We start from the raw sequence: 25,421 nt of genomic DNA on the forward strand, positions 1-25,421 counted from the left end.
CAAAAGACGTACTCAACATGTGTGGAGGGGTGCGCATTTAACCAAAAGACGTACTCAACATGTGTGGAGGGGGACGCATTTAACCAAGAGACGTACTCAACATGTGTGGAGGGGGACGCATTTAACCAAGAGACGTACTCAACATGTGTGGAGGGGGACGCATTTAACCAAGAGACGTACTCAACATGTGTGGAGGGGGACGCATTTAACAAAAAGACGTACTCAACATGTGTGGAGGGGGACACATTTAACCAAGAGACGTACTCAACATGTGGGGAGGGGGACGCATTTAACCAAAAGACGTACTCAACATGTGTAGAGAGGACACATTTAACCAAAAGACGTACTCAACATGTGTGGAGGGGGACGCATTTAACCAAAAGACGTACTCAACATGTGTGGAGGGGGACACATTTAACCAAAAGACGTACTCAACATGTGTGGAGGGGGACGCATTTAACCAAGAGACGTACTCAACATGTGTGGAGGGGGACGCATTTAACCAAAAGACGTACTCAACATGTGTGGAGGGGGACGCATTTAACCAAGAGACGTACTCAACATGTGTGGAGGGGAACGCATTTAACCAAGAGACGTACTCAACATGTGTGGAAGGGGACGCATTTAACCAAAAGACGTACTCAACATGTGTGGAGAGGGACGCATTTAACCAAAAGACGTACTCAACATGTGTGGAGGGGACAGCATTTAACCAAGAGACGTACTCAACATGTGTGGAGGGGGACGCATTTAACCAAAAGACGTACTCAACATGTGACGTGTGGAGGGGGACACATTTAACCAAAAGACGTACTCAACATGTGTGGAGGGGGACGCATTTAACCAAAAGACGTACTCAACATGTGTGGAGGGGGACACATTTAACCAAGAGACGTACTCAACAGGTGTAGATGGGGACGCATTTAACCAAGAGACGTACTCAACATGTGTGGAGAGGGGCGCATTTAACCAAGAGACGTACTCAACATGTGTGGAGGGGGACACATTTAACCAAGAGACGTACTCAACATGTGTAGAGGGGGACGCATTTAACCAAAAGACGTACTCAACATGTGTGGAGGGGGACACATTTAACCAAGAGACGTACTCAACATGTGTGGAGGGGGACGCATTTAACCAAAAGACGTACTCAACATGTGTGGAGGGGGACACATTTAACCAAAAGACGTACTCAACATGTGTAGAGGGGACACATTTAACCAAAAGACGTACTCAACATGTGTAGAGGGGACACATTTAACCAAAAGACGTACTCAACATGTGTAGAGGGGGACGCATTTAACCAAGAGACGTACTCAACATGTGTGGAGGGGGACGCATTTAACCAAAAGACGTACTCAACATGTGTGGAGGGGGACGCATTTAACCAAGAGACGTACTCAACATGTGTGGAGGGGGACGCATTTAACCAAAAGACGTACTCAACATGTGTGGAGGGGGACACATTTAACCAAAAGACGTACTCAACATGTGTGGAGGGGGACGCATTTAACCAAAAGACGTACTCAACATGTGTGGAGGGGGACACATTTAACCAAGAGACGTACTCAACATGTGTGGAGTGGGACGCATTTAACCAAGAGACGTACTCACCATGTGTAGAGAGGGACGCATTTAACCAAGAGACGTACTCAACATGTGTGGAGAGGGACGCATTTAACCAAAAGACGTACTCAACATGTGTAGAGGGGGACACATTTAACCAAGAGACGTACTCAACATGTGTAGAGGGGGACACATTTAACCAAGAGACGTACTCAACATGTGTGGAGGGGGACGCATTTAACCAAGAGACGTACTCAACATGTGTGGAGGGGGACGCATTTAACCAAAAGACGTACTCAACATGTGTAGAGGGGGACGCATTTAACCAAAAGACGTACTCAACATGTGTGGAGGGGGACGCATTTAACCAAGAGACGTACTCAACATGTGTGGAGGGGGACGCATTTAACCAAGAGACGTACTCAACATGTGTGGAGGGGGACGCATTTAACCAAAAGACGTACTCAACATGTGTAGAGGGGGACGCATTTAACCAAGAGACGTACTCAACATGTGTGGAGGGGGACGCATTTAACCAAGAGACGTACTCAACATGTGTAGAGGGGGACGCATTTAACCAAGAGACGTACTCAACATGTGTGGAGGGGGACGCATTTAACCAAGAGACGTACTCAACATGTGTGGAGGGGGACGCATTTAACCAAGAGACGTACTCAACATGTGTGGAGGGGGACGCATTTAACCAAGAGACGTACTCAACATGTGTGGAGGGGGACGCATTTAACCAAGAGACGTACTCAACATGTGTGGAGGGGGACGCATTTAACCAAGAGACGTACTCAACATGTGTGGAGGGGGACGCATTTAACCAAGAGACGTACTCAACATGTGTGGAGGGGGACGCATTTAACCAAGAGACGTACTCAACATGTGTGGAGGGGGACGCATTTAACCAAGAGACGTACTCAACATGTGTAGAGGGGAACGCATTTAACCAAGAGACGTACTCAACATGTGTGGAGGGGGACGCATTTAACCAAGAGACGTACTCAACATGTGTGGAGGGGGACGCATTTAACCAAGAGACGTACTCAACATGTGTGGAGGGGGACGCATTTAACCAAGAGACGTACTCAACATGTGTGGAGGGGGACGCATTTAACCAAGAGACGTACTCAACATGTGTGGAGGGGGACGCATTTAACCAAGAGACGTACTCAACATGTGTGGAGGGGGACGCATTTAACCAAGAGACGTACTCAACATGTGTGGAGGGGGACGCATTTAACCAAGAGACGTACTCAACATGTGTGGAGGGGGACGCATTTAACCAAAAGACGTACTCAACATGTGTGGAGGGGGACGCATTTAACCAAAAGACGTACTCAACATGTGTGGAGGGGGACGCATTTAACCAAGAGACGTACTCAACATGTGTGGAGGGGGACGCATTTAACCAAGAGACGTACTCAACATGTGTGGAGGGGGACGCATTTAACCAAAAGACGTACTCAACATGTGTGGAGGGGGACGCATTTAACCAAGAGACGTACTCAACATGTGTGGAGGGGGACACATTTAACCAAGAGACGTACTCAACATGTGTGGAGGGGGACGCATTTAACCAAGAGACGTACTCAACATGTGTGGAGGGGGACGCATTTAACCAAGAGACGTACTCAACATGTGTGGAGGGGGACGCATTTAACCAAGAGACGTACTCAACATGTGTAGAGGGGGACGCATTTAACCAAGAGACGTACTCAACATGTGTAGAGGGGGACGCATTTAACCAAGAGACGTACTCAACATGTGTAGAGGGGGACACATTTAACCAAGAGACGTACTCAACATGTGTAGAGGGGGACACATTTAACCAAGAGACGTACTCAACATGTGTGGAGGGGGACACATTTAACCAAGAGACGTACTCAACATGTGGGGAGGGGGACGCATTTAACCAAGAGACGTACTCAACATGTGTGGAGGGGGACGCATTTAACCAAGAGACGTACTCAACATGTGTGGAGGGGGACGCATTTAACCAAGAGACGTACTCAACATGTGTGGAGGGGGACGCATTTAACCAAGAGACGTACTCAACATGTGTGGAGGGGGACGCATTTAACCAAGAGACGTACTCAACATGTGTGGAGGGGGACGCATTTAACCAAGAGACGTACTCAACATGTGTGGAGGGGGACGCATTTAACCAAGAGACGTACTCAACATGTGTGGAGGGGGACGCATTTAACCAAGAGACGTACTCAACATGTGTAGAGGGGGACGCATTTAACCAAGAGACGTACTCAACATGTGTAGAGGGGGACGCATTTAACCAAGAGACGTACTAAACATGTCTGGAGGGGGACGCATTTAACCAAGAGACGTACTCAACATGTGTAGAGGGGGACGCATTTAACCAAGAGACGTACTCAACATGTGTGGAGGGGGACGCATTTAACCAAGAGACGTACTCAACATGTGTGGAGGGGGACGCATTTAACCAAAAGACGTACTCAACATGTGTGGAGGGGGACGCATTTAACCAAGAGACGTACTCAACATGTGTAGAGGGGGACACATTTAACCAAAAGACGTACTCAACATGTGTGAAGGGGGACGCATTTAACCAAAAGACGTACTCAACATGTGTGGAGGGGGACACATTTAACCAAAAGACGTACTCAACATGTGTGGAGAGGGACGCATTTAACCAAGAGACGTACTCAACATGTGTGGAGGGGACACATTTAACCAAGAGACGTACTAAACATGTCTGGAGGGGGACGCATTTAACCAAGAGACGTACTCAACATGTGTAGAGGGGGACGCATTTAACCAAGAGACGTACTCAACATGTGTGGAGGGGGACGCATTTAACCAAGAGACGTACTCAACATGTGGGGAGGGGGACGCATTTAACCAAGAGACGTACTCAACATGTGTGGAGGGGGACGCATTTAACCAAGAGACGTACTCAACATGTGTGGAGGGGGACGCATTTAACCAAGAGACGTACTCAACATGTGTGGAGGGGGACGCATTTAACCAAGAGACGTACTCAACATGTGTAGAGGGGGACACATTTAACCAAGAGACGTACTCAACATGTGTGGAGGGGGACGCATTTAACCAAGAGACGTACTCAACATGTGTAGAGGGGGACGCATTTAACCAAAAGACGTACTCAACATGTGTGGAGGGGGACGCATTTAACCAAAAGACGTACTCAACATGTGTGGAGGGGGACGCATTTAACCAAGAGACGTACTCAACATGTGTGGAGGGGACCGCATTTAACCAAGAGACGTACTCAACATGTGTGGAGGGGACCGCATTTAACCAAAAGACGTACTCAACATGTGTGGAGGGGAACGCATTTAACCAAAAGACGTACTCAACATGTGTGGAGGGGGACGCATTTAACCAAAAGACGTACTCAACATGTGTGGAGGGGGACGCATTTAACCAAGAGACGTACTCAACATATGTGGAGGGGGACGCATTTAACCAAGAGACGTACTCAACATGTGTGGAGGGGACGCATTTAACCAAAAGACGTACTCAACATGTGTGGAGGGGGACACATTTAACCAAGAGACGTACTCAACATGTGTGGAGGGGGACGCATTTAACCAAAAGACGTACTCAACATGTGTGGAGAGGGACACATTTAACCAAGAGACGTACTCAACATGTGTGGAGGGGACACATTTAACCAAAAGACGTACTAAACATGTGTGGAGGGGGACGCATTTAACCAAGAGACGTACTCAACATGTGTAGAGGGGGACGCATTTAACCAAGAGACGTACTCAACATGTGTGGAGGGGACACATTTAACCAAGAGACGTACTCAACATGTGTGAAGGGGGACACATTTAACCAAGAGACGTACTCAACATGTGTGGAGGGGGACGCATTTAACCAAAAGACGTACTCAACATGTGTGGAGGGGGACACATTTAACCAAAAGACGTACTCAACATGTGTAGAGGGGACACATTTAACCAAGAGACGTACTCAACATGTGTAGAGGGGGACACATTTAACCAAGAGACGTACTCAACATGTGTAGAGGGGGACGCATTTAACCAAGAGACGTACTCAACATGTGTGGAGGGGGACGCATTTAACCAAGAGACGTACTCAACATGTGTAGAGGGGGACGCATTTAACCAAAAGACGTACTCAACATGTGTGGAGGGGGACGCATTTAACCAAGAGACGTACTCAACATGTGTAGAGGGGGACGCATTTAACCAAAAGACGTACTCAACATGTGTAGAGGGGGACACATTTAACCAAGAGACGTACTCAACATGTGTGGAGGGGGACACATTTAACCAAAAGACGTACTCAACATGTGTAGAGGGGAACGCATTTAACCAAGAGACGTACTCAACATGTGTGGAGGGGGACACATTTAACCAAGAGACGTACTCAACATGTGTAGAGGGGGACGCATTTAACCAAAAGACGTACTCAACATGTGTAGAGGGGAACGCATTTAACCAAAAGACGTACTCAACATGTGTAGAGGGGGACGCATTTAACCAAAAGACGTACTCAACATGTGTAGAGGGGGACGCATTTAACCAAAAGACGTACTCAACATGTGTAGAGGGGGACGCATTTAACCAAAAGACGTAGTCAACATGTGTAGAGGGGGACGCATTTAACCAAGAGACGTACTCAACATGTGTGGAGGGGGACGCATTTAACCAAAAGACGTACTCAACATGTGTGGAGGGGGACGCATTTAACCAAAAGACGTACTCAACATGTGTGGAGGGTAACGCATTTAACCAAAAAACGAGCGGGTCCCGTGACGTACTAAATATCCGTTCTCGTGCGTACTCTAGGTACTGTTTTGAGACTGTAGTCGTTAGCTTAGTTTGGTGCCAGCACAAATGCCAATTTTACGCGGGAACAACATCTAAAAGGAAGCTGAAGCCGATGCAGATGTTGCTGTGCCCGGCAAAGGTTTTGGTCTAAAATGCTCTGGTTGCTGGCGCAAAAGCTTGTTGGGCGACTTGAACGGTGAACGAATACACTGCTCAGACAGATCCAGCCATGCACAGGAGGAAACATATCGCACACACCGAGCACAAGATACAGATGTTTTCAAACAGAATGGAAGAGGACGTATACACAATGACATTGATAGGCTTACATTTGAAACTTCGAAATGATGGTCGTGGATTGACTTCTGCAAAAAGTCGTATTGAAGCCTCAAAAAGGCTCCTGGTGAGAAGTTTCAAATGCAAGCCTGCCAATGTGATTGTATGTCAAGTCTCACAGACTGCACCAGTTACATTTGCTTAATTCTCTGTCAACAACTGGCTCTCAGTCATGGAAATAATCTAACAGAAGCTCCACCCCCATACCAAGCAAACGTACCTTTTTTATTTTTTTATTTTATTTATAAAGAGAGATCCAAAATACCTCTTTCAAACAGCATCTGTGTTTTTTTTTTAATGCAACAAAACACTGTAATGTTCAAATGTTCTCCTGGAATATTCCCACAACAAAACCACTTGATATCAAACAATGTGTTAGCACAATGTATTATCAGTACAGGAGGCCTAGCGCTTTGGGGCCCCTGGACTTTTGGGACCTTCTGAAATTTCACTAAGGGGGTCCATGGACCCTCTAAACATTTAAAGTGGGGGTCCCGGGACCCTCTCAACATTTAAAGTGGGGGTCCCGGGACCCTCTCAACATTTAAAGTGGGGGTCCCGGGACCCTCTAAACATTTAAAGTGGGGGTCCCGGGACCCTTTAAACATTTAAAGTGGGGGTCCCGGGACCCTCTAAACATTTAAAGTGGGGGTCCCGGGACCCTCTAAACATTTAAAGTGGGGGTCCCGGGACCCTCTAAACATTTAAAGTGGGGGTCCCGGGACCCTCTAAACATTGAAAGTGGGGGTCCCGGGACCCTCTAAACATTGAAAGTGGGGGTCCCGGGACTCTCCAAACATTGAAAGTGGGGGTCCCGGGACTCTCTAAACATTGAAAGTGGGGGTCCCGGGACTCTCTAGACATTGAAAGTGGGGGTCCCGGGACTCTCTAAACATTGAAAGTGGGGGTCCCGGGACTCTCTAAACATTGAAAGTGGGGGTCCCGGGACCCTCTAAACATTGAAAGTGGGGGTCCCGGGACTCTAAACATTGAAAGTGGGGGTCCCGGGACTCTCTAAACATTGAAAGTGGGGGTCCCGGGACCCTCTAAACATTGAAAGTGGGGGTCCCGGGACTCTCTAAACATTGAAAGTGGGGGTCCCGGGACTCTCTAAACATTGAAAGTGGGGGTCCCGGGACTCTGTAGACATTGAAAGTGGGGGTCCCGGGACTCTCTAAACATTGAAAGTGGGGGTCCCGGGACTCTCTAAACATTGAAAGTGGGGGTCCCGGGACTCTCTAGACATTGAAAGTGGGGGTCCCGGGACCCTCTAAACATTGAAAGTGGGGGTCCCGGGACCCTCTAAACATTGAAAGTGGGAGTCCCGGGACTCTCTAAACATTGAAAGTGGGGGTCCCGGGACTCTCTAGACATTGAAAGTGGGGGTCCCGGGACCCTCTAAACATTGAAAGTGGGGGCTCCGGGACTCTCTAGACATTGAAAGTGGGGGTCCCGGGACCCTCTAAACATTGAAAGTGGGGGTCCCGGGACTCTCTAAACATTGAAAGTGGGGGTCCCGGGACTCTCTAGACATTGAAAGTGGGGGTCCCGGGACTCTCTAGACATTGAACGTGGGGGTCCCGGGACTCTCTAAACATTGAAAGTGGGGGTCCCGGGACTCTCTAAACATTGAAAGTGGGGGTCCCAGGACTCTCTAAACATTGAAAGTGGGGGTCCCGGGACCCTCTAAACATTGAAAGTGGGGGTCCCGGGACCCTCTAAACATTGAAAGTGGGGGTCCCGGGACTCTCTAAACATTGAAAGTGGGGGTCCCGGGACCCTCTAAACATTGAACGTGGGGGTCCCGGGACTCTCTAAACATTGAAAGTGGGGGTCCCGGGACTTTCTAGACGGGGAGCCCTGAAACACAATTGTGTGTGAAATGTCCAAGTTGGTTACACAGCTATATCGTCTTCTGCGTCCATGGGCTGAAACACAATTGTGTGTGAAATGTCCAAGTTGGTTACACAGCTATATCGTCTTCTGCGTCCATGGGCTGAAACTTCCACGTACACTCGTGTTTTTGCACGAGCGGGTTTGTATGTGTACGACCTTTTTTTCCACACACAATTTAGGCAGCCATACTCCGATTTCGGGAGAATCATTGTGATCAATGAAATAGATCCCCGGAAGGTACAGCAGGCAGCAGATCTCAGTGCAACTGAAATAGTTGTGACCTACTTGCATGTGGCATGTATGTTTGCATGTGACCTCCTTTCGTGTGACCTACCTGTGGTTGACCTACTTGCGTGTGACCTTTTATATAACCAACTTGCAAAAGACCTACTTGCATGTGACCTACTTGCATGTGATCTACTTGCATGTGACCTACTTGAGAGGGATTGTTTATCATTGTTTCTTGTCTCGAGGACGCTCGGGGTGATGTGAGACCGCTTCATCATGGTTGTTATTTTGTGCATGAGAGGAAAGCCAGCTGTCAGAGTGTCTGGGGGTGATGTGAGACCGCTTCATCATGGTTGTTATTCTGTGCATGAGAGGAAAGCCAGCTGTCAGAGTGTCTGGGGGTGATGTGAGACCGCTTCATCATGGTTGTTATTCTGTGCATGAGAGGAAAGCCAGCTGTCAGAGTGGCTGGGGGTGATGTGAGACCGCTTCATCATGGTTGTTATTCTGTGCATGAGAGGAAAGCCAGCTGTCAGAGTGTCTGGGGGTGATGTGAGACCGCTTCATCATGGTTGTTATTCTGTGCATGAGAGGAAAGCCAGCTGTCAGAGTGTCTGGGGGTGATGTGAGACCGCTTCATCATGGTTGTTATTCCGTGCATGAGAGGAAAGCCAGCTGTCAGAGTGTCTGGGGGTGATGTGAGACCGCTTCATCATGGTTGTTATTCTGTGCATGAGAGGAAAGCCAGCTGTCAGAGTGTCTGGGGGTGATGTGAGACCGCTTCATCATGGTTGTTATTCTGTGCATGAGAGGAAAGCCAGCTGTCACAGTGTCTGGGGGTGATGTGAGACAGCTTCATCATGGTTTTTATATTTAGTCAAGTTTTGACTAAATATTTTAACATCGAGGGGGAATCGAAACGAGGGTCGTGGTGTATGTGCGTGTGTCTGTCTGTCTGTCTGTCTGTGTGTGTGTGTAGAGCGATTCAGACTAAACTACTGGACCGATCTTTATGAAATTTGACATGAGAGTTCCTGGGTATGAAATCCCCGAACATTTTTTTCATTTTTTTGATAAATGTCTTTGATGACGTCATATCCGGCTTTTCGTGAAAGTTGAGGCGGCACTGTCACGCCCTCATTTTTCAACCAAATTGGTTGAAATTTTGGTCAAGTAATCTTCGACGAAGCCCGGACTTCGGTATTGCATTTCAGCTTGGTGGCTTAAAAATTAATTAATGACTTTGGTCATTAAAAATCTGAAAATTGTAAAAAAAAATAAAAATTTATAAAACGATCCAAATTTACGTTCATCTTATTCTCCATCATTTGCTGATTCCAAAAACATATAAACATGTTATATTCGGATTAAAAACAAGCTCTGAAAATTAAATATATAAAAATTATTATCAAAAGTAAATTGTCGAAATCAATTTAAAAACACTTTCATCTTATTCATTGTCGGTTCCTGATTCCAAAAACATATAGATATGATATGTTTGGATTAAAAACACGCTCAGAAAGTTAAAGTACAGAAACGTGTGCTATCCTTCTTAGCGCAACTACTACCCCGCTCTTCTTGTCAATTTCACTGCCTTTGCCATGAGCGGTGGACTGACGATGCTACGAGTATACGGTCTTGCTGAAAAATGGCATTGCGTTCAGTTTCATTCTGTGAGTTCGACAGCTACTTGACTAAATATTGTATTTTCGCCTTACGCGACTTGTTATTCTGTGCATAAGAGGAAAGCCAGCTGTCAGAGTGGCTGGGGGTGATGTGAGACCGCTTCATCATGGTTGTTATTATGTGCATGAGAGGAAAGCCAGCTGTCACAGTGTCTGGGGGTGATGTGAGACCGCTTCATCATGGTTATTATTCTGTGCATGAGAGGAAAGCCAGCTGTCACAGTGTCTGGGGGTGATGTGAGACCGCTTCATCATGGTTGTTATTCTGTGCATGAGAGGAAAGCCAGCTGTCACAGTGTCTGGGGGTGATGTGAGACCGCTTCATCATGGTTGTTATTCTGTGCATGAGAGGAGAGCCAGCTGTCAGAGTGTCTGGGGGTGATGTGAGACCGCTTCATCATGGTTGTTATTCTGTGCATGAGAGGAAAGCCAGCTGTCAGAGTGTCTGGGGGTGATGTGAGACCGCTTCATCATGGTTGTTATTCTGTGCATGAGAGGAAAGCCAGCTGTCAGAGTGTCTGGGGATGATGTGAGACCGCTTCATCATGGTTGTTATTCTGTGCATGAGAGGAAAGCCAGCTGTCAGAGTGTCTGGGGGTGATGTGAGACCGCTTCATCATGGTTGTTATTCTGTGCATGAGAGGAAAGCCAGCTGTCACAGTGTCTGGGGGTGATGTGAGACCGCTTCATCATGGTGGTTATTCTGTGCATGAGAGGAAAGCCAGCTGTCAGAGTGTCTGGGGGTGATGTGAGACCGCTTCATCATGGTTGTTATTCTGTGCATGAGAGGAAAGCCAGCTATCAGAGTGTCTGGGGGTGATGTGAGACCGCTTCATCATGGTTGTTATTCTGTGCATGAGAGGAGAGCCAGCTGTCAGAGTGTCTGGGGGTGATGTGAGACCGCTTCATCATGGTTGTTATTTTGTGCATGAGAGGAAAGCCAGCTGCCGGAGTGCATCAGTCACTTGTAACATCAGAGTTATTAAAAGTCCCCAGAAAGGAGGATCACCAAGAGGAAAAAAGAACCACTCCTTCGCTGGCTTCAAATCCAGTTGTCGTTATTGTTCGATCCCCACGGTCGGCGAGGGATTTATTTCCCAGAGTCAACTTAGTGCAGACTCTCCTCGGAGGCCGAACACCCCCGTGTGCACGCATGCGCACGATAAAGATCCCAAGTTCACAGCGACAGTCTCAGGGCTTGGAAACATGAATACACGCATGCAGGAAGAAAACTAAAGGAGGAAAAAAGGGGTAGCGCCGTATACTGTATGGCAGCTCGCTTTCCCCAGGTAGGGTAACCTCACAGGACTATATACAATCTTATCCTTATCCTTGTGTAGAGAAAGCTGGATTCCCCATTTGATCTGGTCAAATCAGTAAGGAATCGGATAGGGGAAGAAACTCTGTCTGTGTATTTCCTTGGCCGTGCATTTGTTTGCAGTTGTTTCCCTTGGATAGAGCGCTGTCGCCATAACCTTTTTACCTGCGCTGGTCTTCGGCGACAATTTTGCATCGGTGTTGAATAAATGATCGACCCGGAATCGCTTTTGAAAGTTAAGCAATTAATAAGGTATTTCATGTATCTACCGATATATTGAATAAAATAATGTTCTATTATTTTGTTTGAAAGTAGATAGTCAAACGATTTAAAAAAAAATCAGAAGATTAATTCTAATTATAGGAGGTTTCTGTTGCCACCTTCCTCAGTTATACCGTAAACCACCTTGTAAACGCCCAGTGTGTATAGGGTACTGAATTTGGTAAACGCCCAGTGTTTATAGGGTGCTGTATATTGTAAACGCTCAGTGTGTATAGGGTACTGTATATTGTAAACGCCCAGTGTGTATAGGGTACTGTATATTGTAAACGCCCAGTGTGTATAGGGTACTGTATAATGTAAACGCCCAGTGTGTATAGGGTACTGTATATTGTAAACGCCCAGTGTGTATAGGGTACTGTATATTGTAAACGCCCAGTGTGTATAGGGTACTGTATATTGTAAACGCCCAGTGTGTATAGGGTACTGTATATTGTAAACGCCCAGTGTATAGGGTACTGTATATTGTAAACGCCCAGTGTGTATAGGGTACTGTATATTGTAAACGCCCACGCCCAACACATTTGGACTAACGGTGTACAAAAACAATTTTGGTTTTTCTTTTTTCTTTTCTTTTTTTCAAATCCGCACGCATTACGTTCATATTATTCGAGTGAATAATGACATGATGCTGCAGTTATGCCGTTGATTTTCCTTTGCAACTGCAGTCACATAATAGCCATGCCTAAAATTGACAAAGTTTTGTGAGACACATTTGATATTACAGAGCTCGACCTTGGGGACTTTACAGAGATCGAATGAACAAAGTGTTGTTTGAATGCGCTGTGTTTGACACACCGTACTCCCCCTTGAATACTTGGATCAGAGCAAAGAAACTGACTACAGATATCATGTTTCATTTGTGACTTCTGTTTAGAAACACGCTGCTAATGCTGGTAAAACGAGGCAGATCATGTTTCATTTTGTGATCATTGTTTAGAACTGAACACGCTGCTAATGCTGGTTAAACGAGGCAGATCATGTTTCATTTTGTGATTTCTGTTTAGAAACACGCTGCTAATGCTGGTTAAACGAGGCAGATCATGTTTCATGTTGTGATCTCTGTTTAGAAACACGCTGCTAATGCTGGTTAAACGAGGCAGATCATGTTTCATTTTGTGATCTCTGTTTAGAAACACGCTGCTAATGCTGGTTAAACGAGGCAGATCATGTTTCATTTTGTGATTTCTGTTTAGACACACGCTGCTAATGCTGGTTAAACGAGGCAGATCATGTTTCATTTTGTGATTTCTGTTTAGACACACGCTGCTAATGCTGGTTAAACGAGGCAGATCATGTTTCATTTTGTGATTTCTGTTTAGACACACGCTGCTAATGCTGGTTAAACGAGGCAGATCATGTTTCATTTTGTGATTTCTGTTTAGAAACACGCTGCTAATGCTGGTTAAACGAGGCAGATCATGTTTCATGTTGTGATCTCTGTTTAGAAACACGCTGCTAATGCTGGTTAAACGAAACACATCCTGAGTCACTATTTCCAGTTTGTATTCGAGATTTGTGCATTATTTTGTTCACAAACCATGAAAAGGGATTCTTGTGGTTAGGTTCCAGTTTCCATTTTGGCAATGAAGACACTGGTACACACGAGAACACGTGTGTGTCACAGAGAAAGAGGGTAGCCATTTTTCCACAGAAACATAATTATCCTATTTAACAATTTTAACATGTGTTCAAATATCGCTATTTATTGAGAGGAACTGATCCTGCACAGGGTACAGTATCACGTAAACGCCCACCCCCTATACTACTTTCGAGCGACATTGGTGCTTTAGGGGGGTGGGCGTATACAAGGTAGTGTACGGTACTTACCTTTGGCGGAGATTTTGCAAGTGTTAACAAAGAGGCGAACTCTGAAATTAAGCGTGCGAAATCACGTTATAATTACTGGGTTGCTTCCCTTCAACCAACAAGCAAAGAACTCGACATGATGCCCTCTGGACAGCAAGGTAACGAGAATTCAAGATCAAAGTGTGAGATGTGTGTGTGTGTGTGTGTGTGTGTGTGTGTGTGTGTGCACACGTGTGTGTGTGCGTGGGTATGTGTATGTGTGTGTCTGTGTGTTTGTACGCGTGCGCGCGTTTGTGTGTGGGAGGGGCTTGGGGGGAGGGATAGTGTATCTGTGGATCTGTGTGTGTGTGTGTGTGTGTGTGTGTGTGTGTGTGTGTGGTGTGTGTTTACGAAAGGTGTTCTAGAAGTCCTTTGACTCCAAACTCCTGGCAATGTCTCATGATATTTACAACGACGTGTGCACACTGCAAAGTTTTATCGGCGATGACACACATTTTTATGTATCTCAAACTTTCCTCAGCTTTTAAGAACACTGCCCGTCCATGTTTACTTGCTTGTCGTGGAGCTAAACAAAAAGGCAGTTTACAACAATGATGTATAAACATCTCTGAAAGAATTGTTATGTTTTTCACACTTACTGCATAATTATTGTGAGAATTTTGGGGAAAAAACGCTCCTTCCAAAACGAGTACTTACAGCTGGTACAATGAATTAAAAATCGGGTAGACACGTCTTCAAAGTTGACACCCGCGCAGACCGACAGTTGAATGCTGTTACTACAACAAACGTTGCTGCCGTTACAAAGTTGACACCCGCCCAGACCGACAGTTGAATTGTGTTACTGCAACAAACGTTGCTGCCGTTACAAAGTTGACACCCGCCCAGACCGACAGTTGAATGTTGTTACTGCAACACACGTTGCTGCCGTTACAAAGTTGACACCCGCCCAGACCGACAGTTGAATGCTGTTACTGCAACAAACGTTGCTGCCGTTACAAAGTTGACACCCGCCCAGACCGACAGTTGAATGCTGTTACTGCAACACACGTTGCTGTCGTTACAAAGTTGAAGAGAGATGGTGCACGAATCACACACACGGAGGTAAATGACACATAGATAATTGAATCGGCACCCATCGATGTGATCTGGCACAAGCCTTTACGGGCACACAAGCGGCGATGGGGACTTGGATCTATCAATTTGACCCCGGACAACACATCAATCTGACCCCGGGCAACACATAGAGTGTGAGGATTTTGTGAAGGTTGTCACAGGCGATGGGGACTTGGATCTATCAATCTGACCCCGGGCAACACATCAATCAGCCGTTTTGATGTTCATAAACGGCTCCACCCCTATTAACTATTGGTGATCTCGGAACACTGGCAAGAAGAAGGTGGTCCCATTTTTATTTTTCAATAAGAGCAAATCGCCACAATTCTAATAGTGGGGCTCCTATGTTGCAAAATCATTCAAATCATGCAACAAACACCAAATTAAGCAAATATGAAGAGTTTTATGTGCTTAACAAAATCTGATACAGAGCCATCGCGAAAAATAAAAAATGGGTAGTTTTTAAACAATTTTTCAAGATGGCCGCCAGTGTAAACGGTTGGGTATGTTAGGCATATTTCACTTCATGTGATTAACAGCAAATTTGGCGTAAATGGACATTTGCTTTTGCTTAACAAAACCTGATACAGAGCCACCGTGAAAAAATTAAGAAATCAGTAGTTTTTTTACAATTTTCAAAATGGCCGCCAATAAAAGGGTATTTAGGCATTTTTGATGCTACAAGACATTCTCTTGCAATAGAAACTAACACAAACACATTTTTAAACAAAACAATACATGTATTGTTGGTGCAGAGAATGATTGGACGGTGTGGGTGGCAGGGTTGAAGAATTTGTGGATTACCTAAACTGTGCAAAAATAAATATATTGCACCAATTGTCATACCAAAACGAAAACATTCATTCCTGTGCTGTTATATTCAATGTATGCTATTGAGGGCACTCAACTTGGCTAACTGGAACACTTTTAAGATAAAAGGTGGCCTTTACATGGGTTATTTGACCGCCGCCCAAATAAGGGTACCCCCAAAATAAAACTGATAAAAATGTAGTGTATCAACTCAAAAGTCGACTAAAATTCATAATCGCTGTATTTCGAAAACGTTGTTTGTTCTCATGTGTTTACACAACTAGCACATTCCGGCAAGTGTCTATACTCAAAAGAAACTTTGGCAGTACTTGAAACAACCATCTGTCATATATACATGCGAAGTCAAAAATATGTGGGATGTAAGTCAACAAACCTGTGGCAGTTTTTAAAATATTATTTCGTGAAGATTTGAAAGTGTACTCAAACGGTTGAACTACGCCTCGTGCGTAGACACACATTCCTGAAAGTTTCAACGCAACCCACTTGGTCATTGCTAAAATACATGGATTTTAGTTGACTTGGGTATCCCTCAAATTTGACACGTATAAACATCTCATCCGTGAGATCGACACATACATCAGTAGGTACAATGGCTTGTTTATTTTGTTTGTTTATTTGTTGCTTAACGTCCAGCCGACTACGCAGAGCCATATCAGGACGAGGAAGGGGGGGATGAAGGGGGCCACTTGTCAAGTGATTCCTGTTTACAAATGCACTAACCCATTACTTGTGTCCCAGCAGGCTTTAGTAAAACTAAATTAATACCTACTGGAAGATTACCAGTTTCCAGTATGTTAAAATAGGCTTAACCTATCTACTGCTGGACTTACATCAGAACACTAACAGATTAAACTATACATGAATCGCGAGACAAGCGGCAAGAGAAGAGATTTTTGGAAAAAATACAGGTGAATGAGCAAGAAGGCAGAAAAAAGAAAAGAATTCATGAAGAAAAAGAGAGCATGACAGGAAAGAGGAACCAAAAATCTACCTAACAGCAAACTAGAAAGCTCCTGCGGTTCCAAAAACAGGAGGGGCCTTTAATTTCATAACCGCAGTGCCCCACTGCGGGAGGTACAATGGCACAACACTAGAAATATGCAAGATGGCGAAATAAAACAACCTGTTCTGGATGGATAATCAAGTTGACTTTCTCTTCGTATACAACAGTGACCCAGTTGTGCCTCAGGAATTGTCGTCGGCTTTTTAAAAGGTACCCGAAGTTTTTGTCACATCTCTTTGTCACGTCAAGGGTATCCTTATTTTGACGGCGTAAATGATGATGTTAAAAAAAAATGTGCCAGATAGCGAAGATGCGAGCCTTTAATGGCATAGACAGTTTGAATAAAATGACACAGGAATAAAAGTTTGAGTTGGGGTATGAAAATGGGTGCAATAATATTTTTGCACAGTTTAGATGCTGACAGTTTTCACAGGCATGCAAGCACATTTGCAGAGAGCTGTGCTCTGCAGTCCTTCTTAGCAGCATTTGCAGCGTTTTGTTGTACAGCTCTTCTTGCAGGCACACCTCATGAGTTCTCGGCACACGCTGGATACCTCTTGAAAGCTCGTCCAGAACGACTCCCACTTTCCAGCCTTGAACTGCCAGCCCACAGAGTTTGGAAGTCTAATAGGTAGATGGCTCTTCTCAATCTCATGTCCTGCAGCAGCACCTCACTTGTAAGGGGATTATGGTCAATTTGGCAGCTCTTTTTACTGAAGAGGTACCGTCTAGCACTGTTTACACCCAGTACGTTGCTGGTTTTGTCCTACAAATGTACACCAAAAAGCTCTTGTGCTGCCCTGTCAGTGGTACTCAGCTTACAAAGAGGAGCAGACAACCTGAAGAAAGTTTGAGTGACGTCTTCAAATGCTTGCCATACTTCCCAAGCCTTCTGATTCCCCAATACCATTGAAGAACGACATAGTGTCACAGCCTGTAAGGCTATGCAAAATGGGCAGACAGGGTGACTTCTCTTGGCCAATGGCTTTGGCAATGTGGCGATACACTTCACGAGCAGAAAAAAACGCAACACAGCTGGAATGAGAAGCAGACTGTCTGGCCTCCTCTACATCCATGGTGCAGGAAATCAGCCTGTGGTACCCTTCACACAAAAGATGAAAAGTGACATTTTTATTTGAATGTATTTGAATAATGTTTACTATCTCAGAGAGTCGGTCAAAGCCGGGTTAGCAAGTCTTCACACAACAGACCAAAATGAAAGAAAATTGTATTTCATGAATTCGTATAATTCTTACTGTTTCAGGTTAAAAAACAAACAAACACAGTTTCCAGTGACCCAACTGATTCTGGAATCTTTCTGACCGCTACATTTATTCGCTTCAAACAGTCGCTAACAGAATGTTGACCATAGTGAGGGTTCGTACGTTAAACCCATCAAATTCACAGAGGTCGCTTACAAATGATGTGCAAACATGTTCCAATTAATACAAATAAAAAAATCTTACTGTTAAGATGTATTAGGTAACAAACCTTGATACAGTAGTACTAGTGAAATCGGCTCCCTTCTGTGGCACCGGAATAAATGCAGAACACTTGTTCCCAGGAACCGGCATGTGGTGTAACTCTTGTATATATCCTGTAAAAATAAAATTCACACCAATGCACGGTCAACTTAAAATAAGCAAAAGGATGAGAAACAAGCAACAAACCAAAATTGTAAAACTCAAAGAGCGGTACCTCTTCATTTTTCAAAACCACTTATCTCATTTGATTAGCATACACTGTATGCTTTTGTCTGTTACCTACCGTCTTTGAAAGTTTGATCACAACACTGTAAAGACATGGGGAGTGGAATGTTTTTATCTCCAGCTGGTCATCCTACATTTATCATACCATGAACAATCTCTTTCTCCTCGCCTTTTATTCAAAGTTCGTTTAATCTGTTTAAAATCACCAGCGTGGCGATCATGATTTCCTTACTTGTAATCAACAGATAGATCTAGATCTATCAGCATCACAATCCAGCTTGATGAGCTATTGCAAGATTACTCTGCATTTCAGCGCTTCACCCGATGAATAACAGACCCCAGGGGAGAATTAAACAGTAAAATGATGTGACATTGGTGAATGGATGCGTATTCTTGAAAACTTACCTTCAGAAACGTTGTTTTCGCTCAAATCAAAACACGCAATGTTGCGGAGGCCGCCATCTTGAATTTTCATGCTGCGGATATATAAAATTCTAAAAACGATCAAATTAAATACCAGAACACAAAAATACCCATAAGAGTATTTATGTCATGCATGTGTTATCAGCAGACAACTTCTGGTGCATGGTAAACCATTGAATTTTACATTTGCTGAGTTGGGAATATTTACTGCTGAGCGCTTTTGGTACGAATTTCGTCTGCTGTAAATGCAGCCTTTTATTCCCTATCAAAGACAAAAAAAACCGATTTCTGAAGTGGCTCTGTATCTGAAATCCCTTAAATAATTATAAGGAACAATACCACAAAGTATGATGTTTGTTGCAAGATGTGAATGATTTATGAGTGCGTCTGCAACATACGAGCCCCACTATAAAAGGGGAGCAGCGTACGGTTACCTTAGAGCAGTACATGCATCATTGCCTGCCTGTGGTGTTTAAAGCTTGTCACCAAACACGTGTAGTACTGTGTGAAATAGCACTACAGTTGTTGTCTCCCTTCCACTGTTCAGATGTTTTATTCTGTACTTGTTTGAACTAATAGTGTTTTGTGCTACAGTAAATTATTTCCCTTGAACCATGTTTGAATATCAGGTGAGCTCGAGGGGATCCACTTTGAAAAGTTTACTACCTCCTTTTTTGAAGATAAGTACACCAAGCTGTAAATTGATTGCAGAAATCCCATCCTTTTGTATTTGTTAAAAGTTTGCATTAAATTTGATAAGAGTTGATAATTATATTTGAGCTAAAAGGATATTTTGTTCAGTCAAAAATTATTGCAGAAGCACTCAGAATTATTTGGAACTTTGGTGCGGCGTATTGATATGTGAAAATCATCTTGCCGGTACGGTTGCACTACTTTTAACTGGGAAAAGGTGACAGGCAGGGGAAATTTTGGTGTCCCTGAAACATCATTGTTGTATCAATGATTGTGGAGTCCTGCTTGTAGCAGGTATGTAAAACATTTTATTGATGATTAGTTCAAGTGTTTATAATCGTTTGGGTGTGGAAAATGACAGAGTATTCTAGAAACTTATTATTTTTTGAGTGCAGCCATGCAACCATTTTTTGCACCGGTATGCTAAGTTTTGAATAGGCATAGATCTACATGTTTCAAAGCACTTGAATGATTTTGTAGAATACTTAGAATTGTCAGCATAATTTGTATGTTGGACATTCTGTTATTTGTGGAAAACATAGAAATTGGATTTTGATTTAAATCTAAATTCAAAACGAATTAGCACTGAACATGTGTATGACGTCACTACCGGAAGTAGTCGTCCGTGTCGCAGTAAGTTGCTGCAGTTGTTAAATGCTTTCAGTATATGATTGATGCTGTGGACAAGTGAAGAGCATTGCTGGTTCTATACTAGATCTGATAGTGATAGAACAGAAGTTGTTGCATTTTTGACATGAGATGATGTCTTAAGAGAAAATAATCTTTCCTTGAAAAAGGGTAGAATTCTTTTAGTGAGTTTTAATGATCTCATTGTTGTGAATTATGGTGAATCTAGACCTCACATTTTCTTGAAGAAAATGGTAATCGCGCGTAAGGACTAGACTGTAATTATGCACATGTAGTATTTCTAGTATTCAAGATACTCAAGGCTGCATTATGGCAGGGAGACTTGTGATTTTAGAAAGAAACCTGCTCACAAAAACATTGTTCACAGTATTGTACGTTGCTATGGATACGAGATTGTCCAGCCACTGCTCTTCAGTTGTATTCAGTACTGTTAATGACGTAAAAGTACGTTAGTATTTAGTATGAGAGTATGATTTTGAGAAGAAGCCGTTAGTTTTACATTTTAATCTTTATAAGGAAACAGGAAACATGATTGATTGAAAGGGTCATGTATTGAGGATAGAATAACTTTTGTTGGTTGGAATTGAAGTTGAAGTTAGGATTTTAGGTTATAACATTTAAGGTTTTATAAAGTTTTGCAAGTAGAATAAGTACTTGAAGAAGTAATTCACAGTGTGTTTTGATGTTGGAAACATATTTTTTGTCATGAAACCGTACACACCCGCACACACATATCAACACACATGCATACACAAGCCACATACATGAAACATCAAGAAGTGTATTGTTTTGTTTGTTTAGACCAGCAAACATTGAGGTAACACATAGATAATGGTGTTGTGATATTTGTGTGTTACAGGATTCAGTTCTGGTCAGAGTTGTAGTCAGAGTTTTCTTTTAGAGTTTTTTAGGGTTGGAATATAGAATCAGAGTTTTTGGATTGAAATTAGAGTTCTACTTTATTGTTTACATCGAGAAAATAAAACAAAGAAAAGAAACAACAGACTTGTAGTTTGCCACTTGCGGATGAAAGGCGCACACATGATCCCACCCTTCAATGTAGCAATGAACTCACCCGAGTTGGTTACATTGAAATTCTGGCGCCCAATAAGGGACTAAAGTGTGTCGTCAGTAGGATAACTAAGTGCAGTATAGGGATCAACTCTGACCAGACAGAATATTGCCAGACGGAAGACCAGGCAACATACCCGAGGGGATATCGCAGTCCATCACAAGTGATTCATCATGGCGACCGGAGGAACTACTACCTCTGGTGACCACGACAGGGTAATCGCCGAACTCCAGCGACAACTCCAGGACTTACAGTCTCATTATGAGAGTGAACTCAAACATCTGTCTGGGAGAATGGACACAGAGCGAGAGGTGAACGTACAAGTGCAACCACCTCCGTCACTACCCAAGCTGAAGGTTTTCACTGGCTTACCAGCCACATCAACACAGGAAACTTCCTTCGAAGCATGGAAACGTCAAGCATCTGAAGTCAATGATGACGTTTTGGTCATAGACAAAGTGGGCCTACTGAAAAGAAGTCTGAAGGGGGCAGCGCATGAACATGTGAGAGGAAAAAACTATGCAACTGTGGATGACCTGATCAAGGACCTCGATAAGCTGTTTGGAGAACTGAAGTCAGCTGAAGAGATGTATCTGGAACTGTGCCAGTCAAGAATGATGAAAACTCAGACAAAGGCAGATTTCCTCATGACTCTGTCTACAAAGATGAAAGAAGTTCAGAAGACTGCAGGTTTTTCCAATGAAGAATACCAGAGACGTCTCTACTATGCTTTCTCCAAGGGATTGATCGACTCTTTGTTTGCACTAGAGTTGAGGAACAAGTTCGGGATGCCGGGCGACACAAAACCTGCGTTCTCCGACTTGTATCGTTATGTGCGTCAAATTGAGGGACTTGAGGCAGGAAAACAAAAGGCTCAGGTTGGGGCGCACGCAGCGCCATCACCACCTCCTGACTTCACGCAGGAGCGGACGGAGGCTCCACAACAGCAGGGCAGAAGAAAGATTTATTGCTACAAATGTGGTGAAAATGGACATTTCTATCGGGACTGTACTAAGCCCGCTAATGCACGCCTTGTTGTGCAGAAAGAACAAGATAGGCGAAGACAAGAGAACGAGTGGCGGAGAAGAAAGGGACTCCCAGAACTCCCTTTAAACTGAAGGGGACCATCGCAAAGGGGCGAGTGTTGGTCCACAACGATTCTACTGCCTCGATGTCTGACACCAGCTCTCATCAGCGTATACTAACGACAGCGGCAGAGGTGTATGAAAAGAAACTCCTAGAACTTCATCCTGTCAGATTGAACATAAACATGGTCTTGGCGATTCCTCCCATGGAGACTGCAGAGTTGAGCGGAATTCTTCATGACGTGCCAGGTGACCAGATTTCTGTCATTGCTCGCTCTTCAGAGTGGCTACCCCCTGATGTTGAGGTAGTGTCTGCGGAGATTGTGTCGCGATCTGCAGAAGCTGGACTCCGAGTACAAGTGCGTGTCAAGAATTTGTCTGCAACAAGGACTGTGTCGATTTCAAACCATGACGTGCTGGCTGAATTTCAATTGACTGGTGGTACAAAACTAGGCCACACACTTGAGGCCTTGATTGGTCCATGCTGTGAGTCCAGAGTTCGCGTCAACGGTGCGGAGACAACTTGTTTAGTCGATAGTGGGTCACAGGTGACTATCATCTCTGAGTCCTTCTACAGACAGTACCTCAGAGATGTACCTTTGCAGCAGATTGACGCTGTACTAGACATTACAGGAGCAGGTGATCAAAACGTGAGTTACCTTGGAGTCGTTCAGACAACCGTGCAGCTCCACCGAGAGGTGAGCGGGACAGACAAGGAAGTTGAGACTTTAGCCCTTGTTTGTCCAGATACTCGAATCTCTACGAGAGTTCCCGTCATTGTTGGAACTAACACCATGCGTGTACTTCAGAAACATTGTGGACAACAAGCAGGGTGGTCGTGGCTCAAGACTATACCAATTCGGTGTGAAGCAGCGTTTGCATACAAAGAATCAATGACGTCAGCAAATGGGAGACTGTGTCCAGTTCGACTAGTGGGTAGTGATGTAGTTGTACAACCTCATTCGGTCATTGATGTACGAGGTATTGTACGCCACGGTCTTGAACTGAATAGGGACTCTGTGCTCATACAGGAACCAACGATAGAGACGTTACCTGAAGGGTTGCATGTACTGAGTGGTAAGACGGCTGTGAACACTTTACCTAGGTTGAGGGTAACTCTGGTGAATAACACCGATTCACCTATCACGGTGAAAAGAAAGCAGATTATTGCAGATTTGTTTGCTATCCAAGCTGAGTATGCACTGTCTAGTGTGTTGCAAGATTTGAACAGTCAGTGTGAGGTGCAGAATGACACTCAGAGTGGTGAGCGTGTGTGGTGTGATGAAAGTCGTGACTCCTCAGGAATGAAAGCTGACATTTCAGAACTTGTTTCACGATTGCAGTTTGGATGTGATGTTGATCTTGTGTGGAAAGAGAATTTCACAAAACGATTGTTGACCTTTGCAGATGTGTTCAACCAAAAAGATTTTGATCTTGATAAAGCTGAAGTTGAACATGATATCGAACTCATTCCAGGTGCCGTAACTAGACAAAGACCCCGACCCATACCTCCCCAGGACCTGGAAGAAGTTCGGCAGCATATCCAACAGTTGTTAGATGCAAACATCATCAGACCTTCGACGAGCCCTTTCGCTTCACCAATAGTCTTGGTCAGGAAGCGGAACGGTTCGCTACGAATGTGCGTTGATTACCGAAAGGTAAATGCTCGTACCGTCAGAGACAGCTATGCGCTTCCAAAGATTGAGGACTTGTTTCGAACTCTCACGGGAGCAAAGTTCTTCTCAAGTCTGGATCTTTCGAAGGCGTACTACCAAGTACCTCTGACGGAGCGTGCAAAGAAAATATCGGCATTTACCACCCCGTTCGGCTTGTATGAGTTTGAGAGATTACCATTTGGTCTTGTGAATGCTCCAATGACATTTCAGCGCATTATGGATTGTTGTTTCAGCGACATGAACTTGGCGGAACTCATAATTTTTCTGGATGATATTCTGATTCATGCTGCCACTTTGCAGGAGTTGGAAGATCGGACGGTGAAAGTTTTAGAGAGGTTGCGAAAGTTTCGGTTGAAGCTTGATCCAGACAAATGCATTTTTGGGGCTACTGAAGTGAAACATTTAGGCTATGTCATTTCAGAGGGAGTCATACGTCCCGATCCGGACAAAGTTGCAGCTGTCACCTCTTGGCCGAAACCAACAACAGTGAAGGAGGTGAAAAGTTTTCTTGGATTTGTAGGATTTTATCGCCGTTTTATTCCACACTTTTCCAACAAGGCAAAACCATTGAATGATTTGACAGTTGGTTACGTTCCACAGAAAAAGCAGTCAGGGAAGAAGAAATCAGGTACTTTGACCTTGTCGTCTGATATTACTGCATTGTGGGGAAAGAAGCAGGATGAAGCTTTTCAAGTCTTGAAGGACGAGTTGACGAGCGATTTAATGTTGGGTCTAGCAGACAAGACGAGGTCGTTCTCTTTACACTGTGATGCGAGTGGTACTGGATTGGGAGCTGTTCTGTACCAGGAGTTTGACGGTAAACTGAAAGTCATAGCATACGCTAGTAGAGGGTTGAACCGTACCGAGCAGAACTATCCAGCGCATAAAAGAGAATTTCTTGCGTTGAAATGGGCAATGTCAGAGAAGTTTCATGATTACTTGATAGGGTCAAAGGTCACTGTTGTTACAGACAATAATCCTCTTTGTTACGTGTTGGGAAATGCAAAGTTGGATGCTGTTAGTCACCGTTGGTTGGCTTCATTGTCACTCTATGATTTTGACTTGATCTACAAGCAAGGGTCTGCACACACAGATGCTGATGGGTTGTCGCGACGGCCACAAGCACCCCCTGAGGAAGACGATGAGTACAAAGAGACACTTGAGAAGGCAGCATTCTTGCTAGAAAAGGCTAGGAAGTTTGATGGAGTTGTACCACAGGTCGTAACTAGTGAGGCCATTG

General features: G+C 44.4%; 1 protein-coding gene and 1 long non-coding RNA gene across 2 annotated transcripts; one reads left to right on the plus strand and one right to left on the minus strand.

Moving 5' to 3' along the window:
* Window positions 1–17,814: 17,814 nt before the first annotated feature.
* Window positions 17,815–19,413, minus strand: LOC138954478 (uncharacterized). Its single transcript, XR_011451852.1, has 3 exons — window positions 18,990–19,413; window positions 18,367–18,472; window positions 17,815–17,977 (listed from the first exon to the last, which is right to left on the minus strand). It is a non-coding gene; the product is annotated as an uncharacterized lncRNA (long non-coding RNA).
* A 2,180-nt stretch (window positions 19,414–21,593) lies between these two features.
* Window positions 21,594–22,538, plus strand: LOC138954476 (paraneoplastic antigen Ma3 homolog). The gene has a single exon (XM_070326316.1). It carries the CDS (start codon window positions 21,594–21,596, stop codon window positions 22,536–22,538), a length of 945 nt encoding a protein of 314 aa, XP_070182417.1.
* Window positions 22,539–25,421: the final 2,883 nt, after the last annotated feature.

The sequence above is a fragment of the Littorina saxatilis genome, unplaced genomic scaffold (genome assembly GCF_037325665.1).
Source record: "Littorina saxatilis isolate snail1 unplaced genomic scaffold, US_GU_Lsax_2.0 scaffold_959, whole genome shotgun sequence".
Taxonomy (NCBI): Eukaryota; Metazoa; Mollusca; class Gastropoda; order Littorinimorpha; family Littorinidae; genus Littorina; species Littorina saxatilis.